The following is a 17,997-nucleotide window of genomic DNA, read 5'->3' as shown; positions in this document are numbered from 1 at the left end:
CCAATTTAGTTTTCTATTGAATGACCACTTTCCTCCCCAAATTCCCTCACCTTTGCCCCTTTCCTTCTGGGTTTTTTTTTTTTTTTCATCTGTTTACATATCTGGGTTCCTAATTCACTACGAAGGAATACACACTGTGATTAATCAAAGAAATTCTATGTTGAAATGGAAAAAAACAAACACCTGAATGTGGCCCTCTAATTTCCCCAAAATAACATCTGCACAATACATACCTATTTCCTAGTAATGCTGCCCCTCACTCATGAGAGCTGAAAAAGGTTCATTACTCATAAAAAAGTTTACTCAAAAATAAGTTGATAAATGATCGAATATATGGACTCATAGAGAACTATTATCTAAATCAGCACCTTCCAACATTTACTTCTTAAAACAATAGTCCAACAAGGTGTTCCACAAAGAAATGGTTTCATAGTCAAATCACAAATCACATGAGGCTCTTAAAAGAATCTAAGCAATCCTGAATTGAAGAAATTTATTGTCCAGCTTTTTCCAAACTTAAGCTAATGAGTCCCTTTTTCAGCAACATTTATTAATACCTCATAGAACATGCATTTAGGAGATATTAATCCTAACCACTGATTAAAATATATCTTGCAAAATATTATTATCTTATAATCTTAATGGTTCTCCAATGCAAGACCATTTGAAGAGCCAAAAATGAATTTACACAGAAAATAATTACCTTGCTAGGTGAGAGTGACTCACTTTAAATATCATAGGTATATTGATCTTATCTAGGTTCATTTAAGAATTAGACTGTAATCACCATTTGTGATTTTTTTGTTTGAAAGGGGAATGAAGAGCAAACTTTTCCTTAACGTCAAGTGTATCATACGAAATGGAATATTTATTCTACAAATATTAAGATATAAGACTACTGTCATTTCTCTGTTTTCATGTTTGATCCTTCTCAAGTGGGAGAAGAGAACGAGATTTTGTGACTTACAAAATCTAATTACTACAAAGACATGTTACATATGAATTTATCAGAATGTATGCCATACAATAACAAAAAATTTTAGTAAAAATGTATCAATTTCCCCCTTAAGGTTAATTACCAATTATTTACTTCACAGGTTTTAAAGAGTATATTTCAAAGTACACACATTTTACCTGAAAGCTCCGTAAAGTGGTCTGTACCAACAGACAAATGAACAAGGAGTAAAAAGCAAGAACCACAGGATACTCAATCCAAAATCAACCCCTCTTGAAGCATCAACACAAAACCAAGCCAAGCATCCGAAGATATTTAGAAAGAGTGTTACAGCATGGACTGTGGAATCAAAAAACAAAATAGAAATGTTTACATTGAAGTTATGAATTCATTCAACAAAAATTGTAAATGAAAAAATTCTTCCTTAGAGCAAATGTATTCTACCCCTTGCTTCCAGCTAGTATCTTTCAAAAAACATTGCTGTTTCTTACACATTTGGTTTGAAAACAGTATATGCAGGAAAATGAGTCCTAACTTATGCAGTGTTTAGCAACAATTCATTTGGTCCTCTCCTAATGGGCCATTACCAGAGAAGCAGTGCCTTAAGGGATTCCTCCTTGAGAAGAAAATACTTGATGTGGCCCCTGATTCAAGGCCCTGCCAGCGAAAAGAACCAGGACTTGGGAGGAAAAAGAGCCTACACTGAGTTACATTTTTACAGAGTAGCTGCTGACTCCTCCCAGAGTGGACTATACAAGGAGGAGAAAACTGGAGAAGTGCTCTGTGCAATCTCATTGTAACATTTTTAAGCAATTAATTAGAATCATTGAACTAAAAATACTAATATAGTAGCTATTTCAGGGACTATATATTCAATCTCTCAGGATTATTCATCCTCATAGGGTTATCATTTTTTAAAGTGCTGGGATAAATACAGTGTTTTCATAGAGGATCAAACTTACTTTTAAAGAAAGAAAATAATGCATTTCAGCTACTGTGGCAGAACTTTCTTTTAATTAATGCACACAGTTAATGGGAAACTCTTCATATGTTGTTAATAATTACATATCCAGGAAGATCTAAAACAAAAAATCTGAGAACCATCTAACTATACTTTGATCCTAAAGAACTACACTTATTCATTATAATTAGTAAACTTTTTAAAGGATTTTTTAAAAATTTATTCACAGGCTGAATGAAAAGAAATAAATACTTTTCAAAAGTTAAAATAATGTTCAATGTAAATACAAGAAAAATATACCAACAAACTCCTACTTGAATTAAAAATAAATGAAAAACCTAGCAAATCCAAATACAAAAATCTCAACTTACATTAGAAACTTTAAAATATTTTCAACTGATAAAATAAAACTAGTAATTAACAAAACAAGATGAAGACATACATTATAGGGTACCTCTAAATTTGGTTTAACGACTAGCTAAATATACAAACTCTAGAGAGTAAGAGAAAGGGCACCAGAGGAAGAATGAAACCACCTGGGTTATAGAAATGTACTATTGAGCTAATCAAACTTTACATTTCAATTTTTCAGCTATAAAAATACAGGAGCTCTTCCACATTTAAAACTTCATTCCATTATATTACACTAAGAAGACTCTTCCTTATTAAATTTATTTAGAATTAGGATTTCTAACTTTCACGAAAGCCAGTTTACTAATAAATTTACTCAGGATCTTTTGCCTCAGAATAAAAGTAGTTTTTGTCAATGGCTTAAAAACAGATTTCAAAAGACCATAAAATAGAAATTATTTTTTAATGTTAAATGGGATCCAATTGCCTGAAAAAGTTTTATGTATTCACAACATTATATTTCAAACTTCAACCTTAAGAGAATTTTTAAAGGTTTCTCTCTTAATTTGCCTAAGGAAAGAAAGAAAAATATGGATATGTACATTAAGGTTCATTAAAAATTCCTCCAACAATTGATAAAAATATCAATTTAATTTTGTGTAATCTATTAAAATTCCTTTCTAAATGTTGTCATAGTAACCAAAAACCATGATCAATAAGTAATTTATCTGTACCCCAAAGAAAAGTAAAATGTCTGGGCCTACTTACTAAACTATCAGTCCACTTACATACAGATCTAAAAATACACAGAAAGGCAAGGTAATGTGACACATGATTCTCTGTTACTAATATCAATCCCATTCCAATCTACTTGGATTGGATTCCAGGTGTACATATAACACTGAAGAAATTTTTAGGGCATTTTGTTCACAGGATTTGTAAGTTGAATGATTCAACTTCACAGGAAATTTCCATTTGCTTTATTAAGCACTCAAATCTGTTATTAGTGGACGTAAATTTGCAATTATCACTATAATATTCTTCTTGATAAGCTCTGCATTACAACACAGACACCTAACATAAACAGATTTTAAACAGTATAATTATCTTCTTCACTAATTCATCTTTAAATGGCTTGGTTTTTTTTAAATTCAAGAATATACTCAAAGAGGTTAAGATTCATTTGACAGTTGATAGTTATAATTGCTTCAGTTCCTTTACAGAGTAAATTATTTATTTCAAGTAAGGTACCTTTGAAAGTATATCTTCATCTTATTTGGGTTTAAAGCACAAATTACTTCTTCATTTTGGTACTCTGTAAGTTGTAAAACATGGAAATCTAGACTCTGGGCTCTGGAGCCAAGCTATCCAACTCCAATCCTAATTATTGTGTAGTCTTGAACAAGTTACTCCAATTCTCTAAACTTTGGCTTCCGTATCTTGGGTAATATAGTACCTGCTCATAGTGTAGTCAGGAGTTAATAACATCATGTATATAAAGTAATTAGTACTGTGCCTGGCACAAATAAATCCTCAATAAATGTTCTCTTTCATCATAATTATTACTACAGGGTGAAAGCATTCATCAACTCTGAAATCATTAACAGGTTGACACTTCCTGAAAATAACTTATTAAAACAATCTCCATTCTATGAAATTTAGAAACATCACTGAGCTAGAACTAGATCTTACCTTATTCCAGGTAATGTTTCTTTAAATAATGAGACCTCTTTAAATACTTTAAATCTGTCAATGCAACAGGATTAAGAAAAACTATATTCTAAAAACCTCAGAAAGTTTTACATTTCTAAAACAAAACAGACCTATTTTGAAACAATTAGCAATAGTAAAGTAACCATTCAGTTAAAATTAATTACCTTTCCCAATCAATCTTTACTCAATTTCTTATAGAATTTTCTTCCAACTCCTATCTCTCCCATACAAAGCCTGTTTTTCCACTAGGTCAAAGGACTTATACTTAAAATGCTAGGCCAGGTCTGCCCATTAAGAAATAATTACTATATGTATGCACATATTATATATTGATTAAATAAAATATATGGCTTGTTTACATGTACAAATATAAAATCAAAACCTTTAGTGTTAAAAATATAAAATACTACCTACACTGGAGATTTAGCAAGATACTAGATCAACAACAAAATCTCAAAGAAAAACTAAGAGTTAAGAATGTACTATCCATAAGAAATCACTACTCACATTCTAAAGTAGCTTCACATATGTGAAGAATGCTCCAAATAATTTTGAGGAAAATAGTCTCATTTATTTAGGACGGGGAAAAAAACGGCTCCCCAAATATACAGTAACACATACAAATTTCCTCCATCAAGAACGCACACTACAAATTCTTCACTACCCAGCAGTTACGCAGGTGAGAGGTCATGACAGCTACACCTCTCCTACTAACATAATAACATTAAAAGGGGCTGAGACTACTGTTTGGAATAAAAGTGAAAGACAGTAAGCTGGAATTTTATGTACACAGAACAAACTGTTAAAGAGCTTTACATTTTATTTTAGTTATTACACGGGTTGTAATTATACTCAAAACAATGCAAGCACCACAGCCTAAATATATGTCCTAATGTTCTAGTTAGTAAAATATCCTACATTAACTAGGTACTCCCAATAATAAAGGTACTTATCAACCACTTGAAAATAAAAAGTAAATTGTGCTCAAAGCTCTAAGAAAATTATAATACTATTTTATGGCCCTTTTAAAAAGTCATAATGCCTTCAAGAATTTTTAAACAGCCTTCATTGCATAAAAATAGAATAATTTTTTCAAAACAAATATAGCCTAGATAATATTTTATGACTATTCCTTTTTCCTCAAAAAATACTATATATGTGACAAAGAAGTCCTTTCCTCAAGAATGCCAGTTCTCATATATGCTTTCCTCAGTTTAAATTGTCACATAGTTTAATTCTGCAATACCTAAATATGTTTCATTCTGAAAATTAAGAGCATACCAAAAAACCCATTTGTGATACTATCCTTAATATCTGAATTCCAAAAAGGGTGGTTTTTGACAATAAAACATACACTCTGTTGAATATACAATTTATTTTATACTTACACATCCACAAGTAGTACATAATCTTTACTGTCTTCTGGAATTCTACAGGAATATCTACAGAAAAATCCTGATAAAAACAAGGTCCCACAGGAAAATTGCCAGGGAGAGGTGGCCAATTATTTTTTCTTCCTGCAAATTAAAAAAAATTATATTAGGACCAATATGGGCTATTCTTATTTTTGGTTTCCTTATAAAGAACATTATTTGTTCTTTTAATAGATGTTTTATAAATTGAATGCTGTATCTCTACATTCCTGTATTTGTACAGCTTTGAAAGCTAAGCTCTGCATTTTTAAAAATTTTCCCAAAGTAGGGGCACATGGCTGGCTCAGTCAATACAGCATGCAACTCTTGATCTAGGGTTGTGGGTTCAAGTCTTACCTTGGGTGTAGAGATTACTTAAAAATAAAATCGTGTAAAAAAAAAAAAAAAATCCCCCAGAGTATTACTTTAGAAAACATTAGATGGTAAAATATTTTTCCAGTGTCACATAATGTTTACCAGGAACAATATAGATACAGTTGATACAAGAAGCAAAAAAAAAGAGCACAAAGACATATCCTGTGACTCTACCCTGAAAACAGACTTATTTCTCAAAGTCCCAAGAGTCTGTCATGAGAAGGTCATGCAGTTTTTAAGTATCTACAATTTCCTCTTCAGCATCTTAAGTCTCTGAATATAATTCCTAGCCCAAGTGGAGAAGAAGACCAGCTTCTGGATCTTGAGTTTTCTACTGCTAACTCCATGAAGGAACACATGATTAACTAATACCAAGGAATAAAATTTGGAAATCCCAAAGTCTGGAAAAAAAAACAACACTCTAAATATCCATGTAAGAAAACCATAAAACTAGGAGAAAATATGAAACAGTCAGAAGAAGGAAACTAAGGAATTATAACACTTCAATAAACCTACAGGAAAAATAAATTCAAACTATCAGGAGGAAAAATGTGTCCTTATAAAGAAATGAAACTGAAAATAGGGCTTCGGAAGCAGTGGAAGCAATAAAAACGCTAAAGTTAAAGAAGTCAAAACATTAAAAACAGAAGGTAAACACAACACCTAAAGGCCACTTCTCATTTTAGAAATGATATGCCACAATTTTTGAAAATTCGATTTTATATACTTTGTATAGAAGAAGAAAACTTTCTAGTGGGGAAAAAAAGAATGACCTATGTCTGATTCTTCCCAACATGTCTGCACTATTTATAATTCTTCCCAAATTTCATATTCATTTCTCATACAAGTCCCATACTATCTGAGAAGAGCAGAGAATAGCAATGTAAGAACCGGGATCTGAAAACAGAAGTGCCTAGCCATTTATTGGGTAGGGGGCGCCGGGTACCTTAAATTCTTGAAGACTTGGTAAAATCTGAAGACATCGATCTATAAAATCTGACACTTCTTCATAAATTTAAGAGTAGAAATAACAAGAAAATAACAACTATACCACCCTTCAGGGAATTATACTGACAATTAAGTGAGTTAATAGATGATAAGTACTTACATGTGTAACACACCACAAAGTCTAACTCTTAATTTCTCACTGTTTGTTACTATCTTTACTTCTAAACTATCTCCCATAGAAATAACTTATATTAGTCAATACTAAGAACATAGGACAGATTTTATTATAGGTATTTCAGAAACACTGATCTCAAATAAACCTTTAGTTTCTCCTTTTACTGATGTTGTCTCTGATGTCACAAGCCAACAAAATAGCCAAGGATGAATGTGTCCTCATGAGGCCCTAGGCTTACACATTTCTTTTAATAGTCTTTGAATATATAAATTTTATTTTTCATTTTTATTTAAATTCGCTAGTTAACATACTAGTAATACTAGTTTCAGTGTACATTATAATGGTTCAACACTTCCATAGAATACCTGATGCTCATCACAGCAAGTGCCCTCCTTAACCCACAGCCCCACCCACCTCCCCCTGGTAACCAGCAGTTTGTTCTCTACAGTTGAGTGTGTTTCTTAGTTTGCCTCTCTTTTTTCCCCCATTTCTCCCAATGATCATTGGTTTTGTTTCTTAAACTCCACAAATGAGTGAAATCATGCAGTATTTGTTGTTCTCTGACTTAGGTATACACAATCTAAGATAAGGAAAAAATAGTTCAGTATATTGTTGCTGACCTAGCCCTGTCATTCCATCACTATCCTAGACAGAGTAACAATGACTTGTCTAGATCTTTAACCCCTTAGCCAGATACTGCTATCTTTCTCTAAGATACACCCTGGAAGTGGCCTTTGGTAGTCACAGTCTAAACAGATTTCATAGCAAATGATCAATTCAGTATTTTTTTTTTTATATATATATAATTGAGAAACCCAAGGCTTCCCAGAATCATGCCACACATTTTTTAATAATATTTTGACAGGTAGGTTATATTCTGAGGACAGGGGCAGATAATTAGAAACTGGGCTGACTAAACAAAAAGAGTCAAATTAGGGCACACTGCCATGTACTCTTAAGGCTTCAATAGACTCAAAGAGGGCCCAAGTGCAGAATCAAAGGCTCCCAGCCAAACCCCAAAATTATCATATTCACATTCACTTTCTGTGTGATAAGGCTAACACTGTTATAATCTATCAAAAGACATGCAAATCAGCCAAGATCAGAGAGCTACAGAGTAACAAGTAGGAAATCTGCTGTTTGATCTTGCTAGAACAGGAAAAAACGGCATGGCTTTATCCATAAACCAAATGAATCAGAGCTAGCACAGGCATAATTTAAAATGTTTAAAAGTTATTTTTATTTCAAACTTCTTTGGATACTACCATGTTGACTGAGATTTTGCATTTCCCGTTCTCGACGATCTAATTCTGCTGCTTTTCTTTCTAGTTCTTCTTGGCGCTTAAGGAGCTCAGCTTGGGCCAAAGCATGTTCCTTAAACAAACAAAATACCAATGAATGAATAGGTTGTCAGAGTTGGAAAATCCTATATGACTATGCTATCTACCCTTCTCTCTTCCTCTACAATGCCAGAAACTTTAAGTTTATTTTTTAGTCATCTCTACACCCAATGTGGGGTTTGAACTCACGACCCTAAGATCAAGAGTCATACAATGTCAGAATCTCCATTCAAATGCTCTTCCAAATTACAGGAATTCAGGGGCGCCTGAGAGGTCATCATCACCAGGCTCCCTGCTCAGTGGGGAGCCTGCTTCTCCCTCTCCTCCCTGCTCATGCTCTCTATCTGTCACTATCCCTCTCTCTGTCAAATATATAAAATCTTAAAATATATATATAGGAATTCACTCAAGGTTAGAGTTTCAGAAGATATTATGGAGCTATTTGACTGATTTTGGCTTTTTGGTTATGAAAACCGTCAGTGAGAATACTGGGCACATTTAGAACAGGACAAAATTCTCTCAGTAAGAGTAGTCAGAGTCCTATTTGGGAAAATAAAATTAAGGTGACTTCTGTGCTAAATGAGAATGAGGAACAAAGGGAACAATTGAGGCAAAACAGACAAAGGGAGAAAACGACAATTGAATTGCCTCTTAAGAATTGGTTTGGGGGCGCCTGGGTGGCTCAGTCATTAAGCATCTGCCTTCAGCCCAGGTCATGATCCCAGGGTCCTGCGATCAAGCCCCACATTGGGCTTTCTGCTTGGCGGGAAACCTGCTTCTCCCTCTCCCTCTCCCACTCCCCCTGCTTGTGTTCCCTTTCTCTGTCTTTCTCTGTCAAATAAATAAATAAATCTTTAAAAAAATTTGGTTTGAATGGTACCTAGGTTTCCAATGCGAGAATATACAGTATCTTCTATTTTAGAAAATAATGAGATGAAAGAAGAATATGATTAAGAAATTCTGGTTTGTAATTTCATCTGCCTTTATGTAATACAAGGCATCCTATTCATCTCCTTTATTCTCATATTTTTACCACCTGCTACTTCCTACCATAGTCCTTTGCTTAGCCATTACAACCCTTTTCCAACAGTTTCTATTGGTACTATAACAGCATCGTGCATTAAAGAGTGAAACCAACAAAAGGCAACAAAAATTTCAGAAAACAAATTGTTCAAGAGGATAAGTGAATTCAAAAACTTAATAACAGAATAAATATTATAAGCTGAAAAAGAACTATGTTAATAGGGTTGAAAACTAGCTAACTCAGACTCAAAAGTAAGTTAAAAATTACGTAGGGAAAAAAAAAAAAAGTTAAGTCAACGTATAAATAATTCTACTCCAAAGATGTTGTTGATAATATAATTTCCAATACAAATTTACACACATAACATCAACTAACCTTTGCAATCTGTGTATAAGCTGGATGTTCCTCCGTTGGTTTCATTATTGCTGGTTGTGTACTGGGTACATTAGGCATTTTCACAGTGCCTGGTGGAGGCTAGGAAAATTAAGAAAAGGACAAATTATATAACATAGAGATCCAATTTTAACTTCTTTCAAACGGCCTAACCCCAATAAAAAACAAAACACCAAGAACTCCTCTCTTCCTCTGCTAGTATGCAGTAAAGTGCTGCTTCAGCTCTCCATCTCCATTTTCTCAAACTCACTCATTCCTCAACTCTCCAATTTGGCTGCTACCTCTATCACTATATCACAAACACTCTTGGAGGATGCCACATGTAAAAACACAAAACAAAACCTTGAAGGATTGCTTTTTAGGAAAATAAAGATAGTGCAAATCGAAGAATTTACATCAAGGTTAACTGTTAATCTTTCCACCAAAGAGAGGTACGTCCACCATTGTTTAAGTTTCCACCTAAAAAGTTAATAGGAAAGGTTGGCTGGAAAGATGGCAGAGTAGGAGGACCCTAAACTCAGCTCCTCCCACAGATACAACTAGATAACACCCACAGCAGCAGAAATAACCCTGGAAACAGCCCAAGGACTTCCAGAACACACTCCACAACGAAAGGCAAGGAAGAGTCCACATCAGAGGTGATATGAAGGGTGAAGACACAGCCTGGGAGCAAAAGGGACCACAGTCAGCCGCAGTTGAGAAGGTGCCAGTGGCACAGAGAAGAGCGGCAAACAGACCTTCAGACTGGGGAGCCTGCTAACAGGAAGGATGAATCTCCACAGTTGCCTCTGAAATTTCATGAATTCTTAAAACCACCAGGACTTAAAACCTAGAATTTTAAAAACCAGCATGCTCAGCTCTGGGTGAGCCCAGAAGGTGTTAGGAAACAAGAGTCCCTCATCTTTAAGAGACAGCATGAAAAACAACCTATGCAGATGCAGGCAGAACCAGCAGTTCGAAAAATGCCATGGGCAGACGAGGAGGAGAGAAATTTGCTCATCTCAGAACACTGCCTGGAGAGACAGGGATCATGGGGAGACCCTTCCAGGTACAAAGGAGCTGGGAGGTGACATTCTCCTCCCTTGCTCCCCAGCATAAATAACAGCCACCTGTGGAAACCAGCACTGTGCGGACACATGCTGCTTAATTTGCTCACACCGAACCAACCCTGCCACATGTGCTTTGGCATATCAGCCCTTCCCAGCCATGCTTCCCTGAGTCCTGGTGCTGTGGAGTCCCTCCCCCAGAAGATCACCCTGCCAATACCACACCTCGTGACCTGCTTGTTTTGCAGGACTGCAGTTCCAGCAGTGGCAGGTATTGTTTCACAAGTAGACCACTGTACACCTTGCTATTCACGATAGGTAAAGACAGCAATAGCAAACATCTGGCCTGAAGGGAAAAGATGCCAGAACTCAACAGCAGAGTACCCACAACATAACCTGGGGAACATGGACACTACACTACAGGGCACTATAATACCTCTTCTTCAACGGCTATTATTCAGAGTAAGGTAAGTCTCTAGCACAGAGAAATGGACCAAAGTCAAACAAAATGAGAAGACAGAGAAACATCTCCCAAGTGAAAGAACAGGATCAAACCACAGCAAGAGACCAAAGTAAAATGGATATAAAAAAGATACCTGAAAGAAAATTTAAAATAATGATCACAAAGATACACACTGGACTGGAGAAAAGAGTGGAGGGCTTAACACAGTGAGACCCTTAACTCAGAGATTAAAAAAAAACAAAAAACAGAGGTCAAGAATACAATAAGTGAAATTAAAAATACACTTAATGTAATAAACAGTAGGCCCGATACAGCCAAGGAACGAATTAATACCTGGAAGACAGAGTAATACAAAGTAACCGACTTGAGCAAAGGAAAAAAAATTATACAAATTGAGAATAGTATTAGGGAACTCAGCAACTCCATCAAATGTAGTTACATCCACATTACAGGGATCTCAGAAGAGTGGGGCAGAAAATTTACCTGAAGAAATAGTAACTGAAAACTTCCCTAATGGGGGGGAAGGTAACAGATATCCAGATTCCAAAGGCAGAGAGATGCCCCCAAAAATTCAACCCAAGAAGGTCCACACCAAGACACAAAGCAATTAAAATAGCAAGAAATAGGAATAAAGAAAAAAATGTTTAAAGCAAGAGAAAAGACAACAGTTATATACAAGGAAAATCCCATAAGGCTATAAGTGAATTTTTCAGCAGCAAGTTTGCAGACCAGAAGGAAGCAGCATGATACATTCAAAGTGGTAAAAGGGAAACATCTGCAGCCAAGAATGCTCTACCCAGTAAGACTATCATTCAGAATAGAGAACTGAAGAGTTCCTCCAAAAAGCAGACCACTAAACCAGCCTTTAAGAAATTTTAAAGAGAACTCTGAGTTAAAAATAAAGACCATAAGTGAGAGTATGAAAAGTAAAAAGCACAAAAGCAGCAAAAATAAGTATTTCTGTAAAAATCATTGAAGAGTTTCATAAAATAAAAGGATGTGAAATACGACAGCATATACATAAAAGGTGGGAGGAAAAGGAACAAAGAATGAGTTTAAACTTAAGTAACCATCAACTTAATATAGACTGCTATATGCAGAAGATGTTACAAATATAATGGTACCACAAACCAAAACCCAGTAATAAATATACAAAGACTAAAGAGAAAGGGATCCAGGCATATCACTAAAGAAAGCCAATGAACCATGAAAGTCAGCAAGAATCAGGAAATCTGTAAAACACAACCACAAAACAAGTAACAAAATGGCATAAACACATATCTATTAATAATTACTTTGAATGTAAATGAACCAAGTGTTCCAATCAAAAGACACAGGGTGACCAAGTAGATATACAAGTAAGACCCACATATATGCTGCCTACAAGAGACTCATTTCAGACGGAAAGACACTTGCAGACTGTAAGTGAGGGGACAGAAAAACATTTATCATGCAAATGGATGCCCAAAAAAGCCAGGGTAGCAATATTTACATTGGACAAAATAGACTTAAAACAAAGACCACAAGAGACAAACAAGGATACTATGTAATAATGAAGGGGACAACCCAACAAGATAGAACTGTAAATATTTATGCACCCAACATGGGAGCACCCAAATATATAAAACAGTTAACAAATATAAAGGAACTAATCAACAGTAATGCAATAATGGGGATAGTAAAGGGCTTTAAGATCCCATTTGAATCAGTGACAGATGACCCAAACAGAAAACTGACAAGGAAACAGTGGCTTTGAATGACACACTGGACCAGGTAGATTTAAGACATATTCAGAACATTCCATCCTAAAAAAGCAGAATACACATTCAAGTGCACTGGACATTTTCCAGAATAGATCACATATGAGGCTACAAAAAAAAAAAAAAAAAACAAAAACCAACAAATTAAAAAAAAAAAAAGTCTTACCATGCATCTTTTTTGACCACAATGCTATAAAACTAGAAATCAACAACAAGAAAAAATACGGAAAGCGCACACATACATGGACATTAAATAACATACTATTAAACAATGAATGGGTACCCAAGAAATCAAAGAAATAAAAAATTACATGGAAACCAAAGGAAATGAAAACACAGTGGTCTAAAATCTTCAGGATTTTAGATGTCACTTAGGTGCCTGGGTGACTCAGCTGGTTGAGTGTATGACTCTTGACTTCAGTCATCAAGTCAATGGTCATGGTCTCAGGGTCATGGGATCGAGCCCTGTGATGGGATCCATGCCCACCACAAAGTGAGATTCTCTCTCTTCCTCTGTCTCTCCCTCTGCCTCTTCCCCTCACTCGTATACTCTTTCTCTTTCTTTCTCTAAATAAAAAAATTAAATATTTCAAAAAAATAAAAATAAAATATTTGGGGGGCGCCTGGGTGGCTCAGTGGGTTAAGCCGCTGCCTTCGGCTCAGGTCATGATCTCAGGGTCCTGGGATCGAGTCCCGCATCGGGCTCTCTGCTCAGCAGGGAGCCTGCTTCCCTCTCTCTCTCTCTCTCTCTGCCTGCCTCTCTGTCTACTTGTGATCTCTCTCTGTCAAATAAATAAATAAAATCTTTAAAAAAAAATAAAAAAATAAAAAAATAAAATATTTGGGATGCAACAAAAGTACTTCTAAAAGTTTAGAGAAATACCAGCCTACCTCACAAAGCAAGAAAAATCTCAAGTAAATTACCTAACCTTACACCTAAAGGAGCTAGAAAAAGAAGAACAAAACCCAAACCCAGGAAAAGGAAGGAAGTAAAAATTAGACCAGAAATAAATGATAAACTAAAAAAACAACAGAACAGATGCATGAATCTAGGTAGAACCTGGTTCTGTGACAATAACAACAAAACTGATAAATCCCTCAAGACTCATTATAGGAAAAAAGAGAAGAGAACCCAAATAAACAAAATAATGAAAGAGGAGAAATAATAACAAACACAACAGAAGTACAAATAATTTTAACAGAATATTATGAAAACCTGTATGACCAAAAAAATTGGACAACTCAGAAAAAATAGATAAATTCCTGGAGATATATAACCTGCTAAAACTAAAGCAGGAAGAACTAGAAAATCTGAACAGACCAATCACTAGCAATGAAATTGAATCAAATAGTAGTAGTCAAAAAACCAAAGTCCCGGACCAGACAACCTCACAGGCGAATTCTACCAAACATTAAAGAATTAATACCCATTCTTCTCAAACTTTTCCAAAAAATGCAAGGGGAAGGAAGACTTCCAAATTCATTCTATGAGGCCAATATCCCCAATACCAAAACCAAATAAAGACACCACTAAAAAAAGAGAACTACAGGGGCGCCTGGGTGGCTCAGTGAGTTAAAGCCTCTGCCTTCGGCTCAGGTCATGATCTCAGGGTTCTGGGATCAAGCCCCGTGTCGGGCTCTCTGCTCAGCCGGGAGCCTGCTTCCCCCTCTCTCTCTGCCTGCCTCTCCGCCTACTTGTGATTGCTCTCTCTGTCAAATAAATAAATAAAAATATTTCAAAAAATAAATAAATAAATAAATAAAAATAAAAACGAGAACTACAGGCCAGTATCTCTGATGAATACAGATGAAAAAGTCCTTAACAACTACTAACTATGTATTTAACAAATCATACACCACGATCAAGTGAGATTTATTCCCAGGATGCAAGAGAGGTTCAGTATTTTCACATCAATCAAGGTGATACATCACATCAATAAGAAAAAGGATAGGGACGCCTGGGTGGCTCAGTTGGTTGGACATGATCAGGTCATGATCCTGGAGTCCCGGGATCGAGTCCCACATCGGGCTCCCAGCTCCATGGGGAGTCTGCTTCTCCCTCTAACCTTCTCCTCACTCATGCTCTCTCTCACCGTCTCTCTCTCAAATAAATAAATAAAATCTTAAAAAAAAAGAGAGAGAAAGGATAAAAACTACATGATCATTTCAACAGATGCAGAAAAAGCATTTCACAGGGTACAATATCCATTCATAGGTAAAAACCCTCAACAAGGTAGGTCTAGAGAGAACATAACTCAATATAATAAAGGCCTTATACTAAAACCCCACAGCTAACACCATACTCAATATGGAAAAACAGAGCTTTACCCCCAAGGTCAGGAACAAGACAAGAACATCCACTCTCAACACTTCTATTCAACATAGTATGGGGAGTCCTAACCACAGCAATTCTACAACAAAAAGAAAAAAAGGGCACCTGGGTGGCTCAGTCATTAAGCATTTGCCTTTGACTCAGGTCATAATCCTGCAGTCCCAGGATTGAGCCCCACATCAGGCTCCCTGTTCAGTGGGAGTCTGCTTCTCCCTCTGCCCTTCACCCTGCTCATGCATGCTCTCTCTCACTTACTCACCCACTCACTCTCTCTCAAATAAAATGTTAGGGCACCTGGGTGGTTCGGTCAGTTGAGCATGTGACTTGATTTTGGCTCAGGTCATAATCTGAGGGTTGTGAGAGGGGCGCGCATCTGGCTCCACACTCAGGGTAGAGTCTGCTTGAGATTCTCTCTCCCTCTCTCCCTCTGAGCCACGTAGTGCCTCTGTTGCATTTCTCTACACTAATAATGATGCAGCAGAAACAGAGATTTAGAAAACATTCCAATTTATAATGTACCAAAAATAATAAGATACCTAGGAATAAACCTAACTAAAAAGGTGAAAGACTTATACTCCAGGGGCGCCTGAGTGGCTCAGTGGGTTAAGCATCTGCCTTCAGCTCAGGTCATGATCTCAGGGTCCTGGGATCGAGCCCCGCATTGGGCTCTCTGCTCAGCAGGGAGCCTGCTTCCCCCTCTCTCTCTCTGCCTGCCTCTCTGCCTACTTGTGATCTGTCTCTCTGTCAAATAAAAAAAAAAAAAAAGAAAGACTTATACTCCAAAAACTATAAAACGCTGATGAAAGTAAGTGAAGACAACACAAAGAAATGGAAAGAAACGCTCATAGATTGAGAGAAGAATTATTGTTAAAATGTCTATACTACCCAAAGCAATCCATACATTTAATATAATCCCTATCAAAATACCAATAGCATTTTTCACAAAACTAGAACAATCCTAAAATTTGTATGGAACCACAATGACCTCAAATAGCCAAATCAATCTTAAAAAAGAAAAACAGAAATGGAGTTATCACAATCCCAGATTTCAAGTTATATTATATAAAGCGGTAGTAGTTAAAAACAGGATGGTACTGGCATAAAAACAGATACATTAGATCATAGAACAGAAAATCCAGAAATAAACTGACAATTAAAAAGTCAATTAATCTCTGACAAAGGAGGAATGAATATACAGTAGGAAAAAGACAGTGTATCCAACAAATACTGTTGGGAAAGCTGGACAGCCGCATGCAAAAGAATGAAACTGGACCACTTTCTTTCAACATACACAAAACTAAACTCAAAATGGATTAAGGACCTAAATGTGAGACTTGAAAGAATCAAATCCTAGAAAAGAGCACAGGTAGTGATTATTCTAACATCAGCTAGGAATATTATTCTAGATATGTCTTCTGAGGCAAGGGAAATAAGAGCAAAAATAAAATATCATCAGCATCAAAATAAAAAGCTTCTGCAGGGGCACCTGGATGGCTCAGTGGGTTAAAGCCTCTGCCTTTGGCTCGGGTCATGATCCCAGGGTCCTGGGATCGAGCCCCGCATGGGGGGGGGGGTCTCTGCTCAGCGGGGAGCCTGCTTCCTCCTCTCTCTGACTGCCTCTCTGCCTACTTGTGATCTCCGTCTGTCAAATAAATAAATAAAATCTTTAAAAAAAAAAAGCTTCTGCAGAGCAGAAAAAACAAAAAGGCAACCCACACAATGGGAGAAGATATTTGCAAATGACACACCCAATCAAGAGTCAGCATCTAAAATACATAAAGAACTTATACAACTCAACACACACACACAAAAAACAAGTAATCTGATTAAAATGGGAAGACATTAACAGACATTTCTCCAAAGAAGACATCCAGATTGACAATAGACACATGAAAAGGTGTTTGAAATCACTCATCAGGGACATGCAAATCAAAACCACAATGAGTTGCCAACTCACAGAGGTCAGAATAGCTAAAATCAAAACCATCAGAAACAACAAGTCTTGCAGAAGATGTGAAGAAAAAAGAACACTTTTGCACTGTTGGTGGGAATGCAAATTTATGCAGCACTTGTGGAAAACTGGAGGTTCCTCAAAAAATTAAAAATAGAACTACTCTACAATCCAGAAATCACACTACTGGGTATTTACCAAAAAATACCTAAACACTAATTCAAAGGATACATGCACCTCTATGTTTATAGCAGCATTATTTACAATAGTCAAATTATGGAAGCAGCCCAAGTGTCCATTGATAGATGAATAGATAAAGAAGATGTGTATACACACACACACTGCAGTATTATTCAGCCATAAAAAAGAATAAAATCTTGCCATTTGCAACAACATGGATAGAGCAAGAGAGTATAATGCTGAGTGAAGTCAAAGAGACCAAGATATTATGATCTCACTTGTATGTGGAATTTAAGAAACAAATAAGCAGATTAAAAAAAGACAGAAATAAACCAAGAAACAGACCCCTTACCATAAAGAACAAACTGATGGTTACCAGAGAGGAGGTGGATGGAAGGATGGGTGAAATAGGGGATGGGGATTAAAGAGAACATTTATCATGATTTTTTAAAAAATGATTTTTTTAAAAAAAGTAAATAGGAATGCTTTTGACAGAACTCCACTAATACCCTTTGGAAAGACTAAGAGGGGAGTCATTAGGGAGATGGAAAATAAACTGTAAAATCTCCACTTTTCCAGTTGGATCCAGGAGTATTTGAAAGTAGCTTCAAGATCAAA

The 17,997-nt window shown here is 35.9% G+C and overlaps 1 protein-coding gene across 2 annotated transcripts in view; it reads right to left on the bottom strand.

Annotated features, from left to right (window-relative positions):
• Positions 1-17,997, bottom strand: part of LOC111148292 (secretory carrier membrane protein 1) — a 130,184-nt gene that overhangs the window by 61,745 nt on the left and 50,442 nt on the right. For both annotated transcript variants that reach the window (XM_022504773.1, XM_022504774.1), the window contains 4 exons: positions 9,630-9,728; positions 8,156-8,264; positions 5,369-5,497; positions 1,135-1,294 (listed from right to left, as the gene is read on the bottom strand). In XM_022504773.1, the coding sequence (XP_022360481.1) occupies positions 1,135-1,294; positions 5,369-5,497; positions 8,156-8,264; positions 9,630-9,728 (497 nt within the window). The remainder of the gene's footprint in view (positions 1-1,134; positions 1,295-5,368; positions 5,498-8,155; positions 8,265-9,629; positions 9,729-17,997) is intronic.

Source organism: Enhydra lutris, unplaced genomic scaffold (genome assembly GCF_002288905.1).
Source record: "Enhydra lutris kenyoni isolate GAN:26980312 unplaced genomic scaffold, ASM228890v2 scaffoldscaffold19, whole genome shotgun sequence".
NCBI classification, from domain to species: Eukaryota; Metazoa; Chordata; class Mammalia; order Carnivora; family Mustelidae; genus Enhydra; species Enhydra lutris.
Note: the sequence above shows the minus strand (reverse complement) of the source record. Positions and strands in the feature narration are given on the sequence as shown.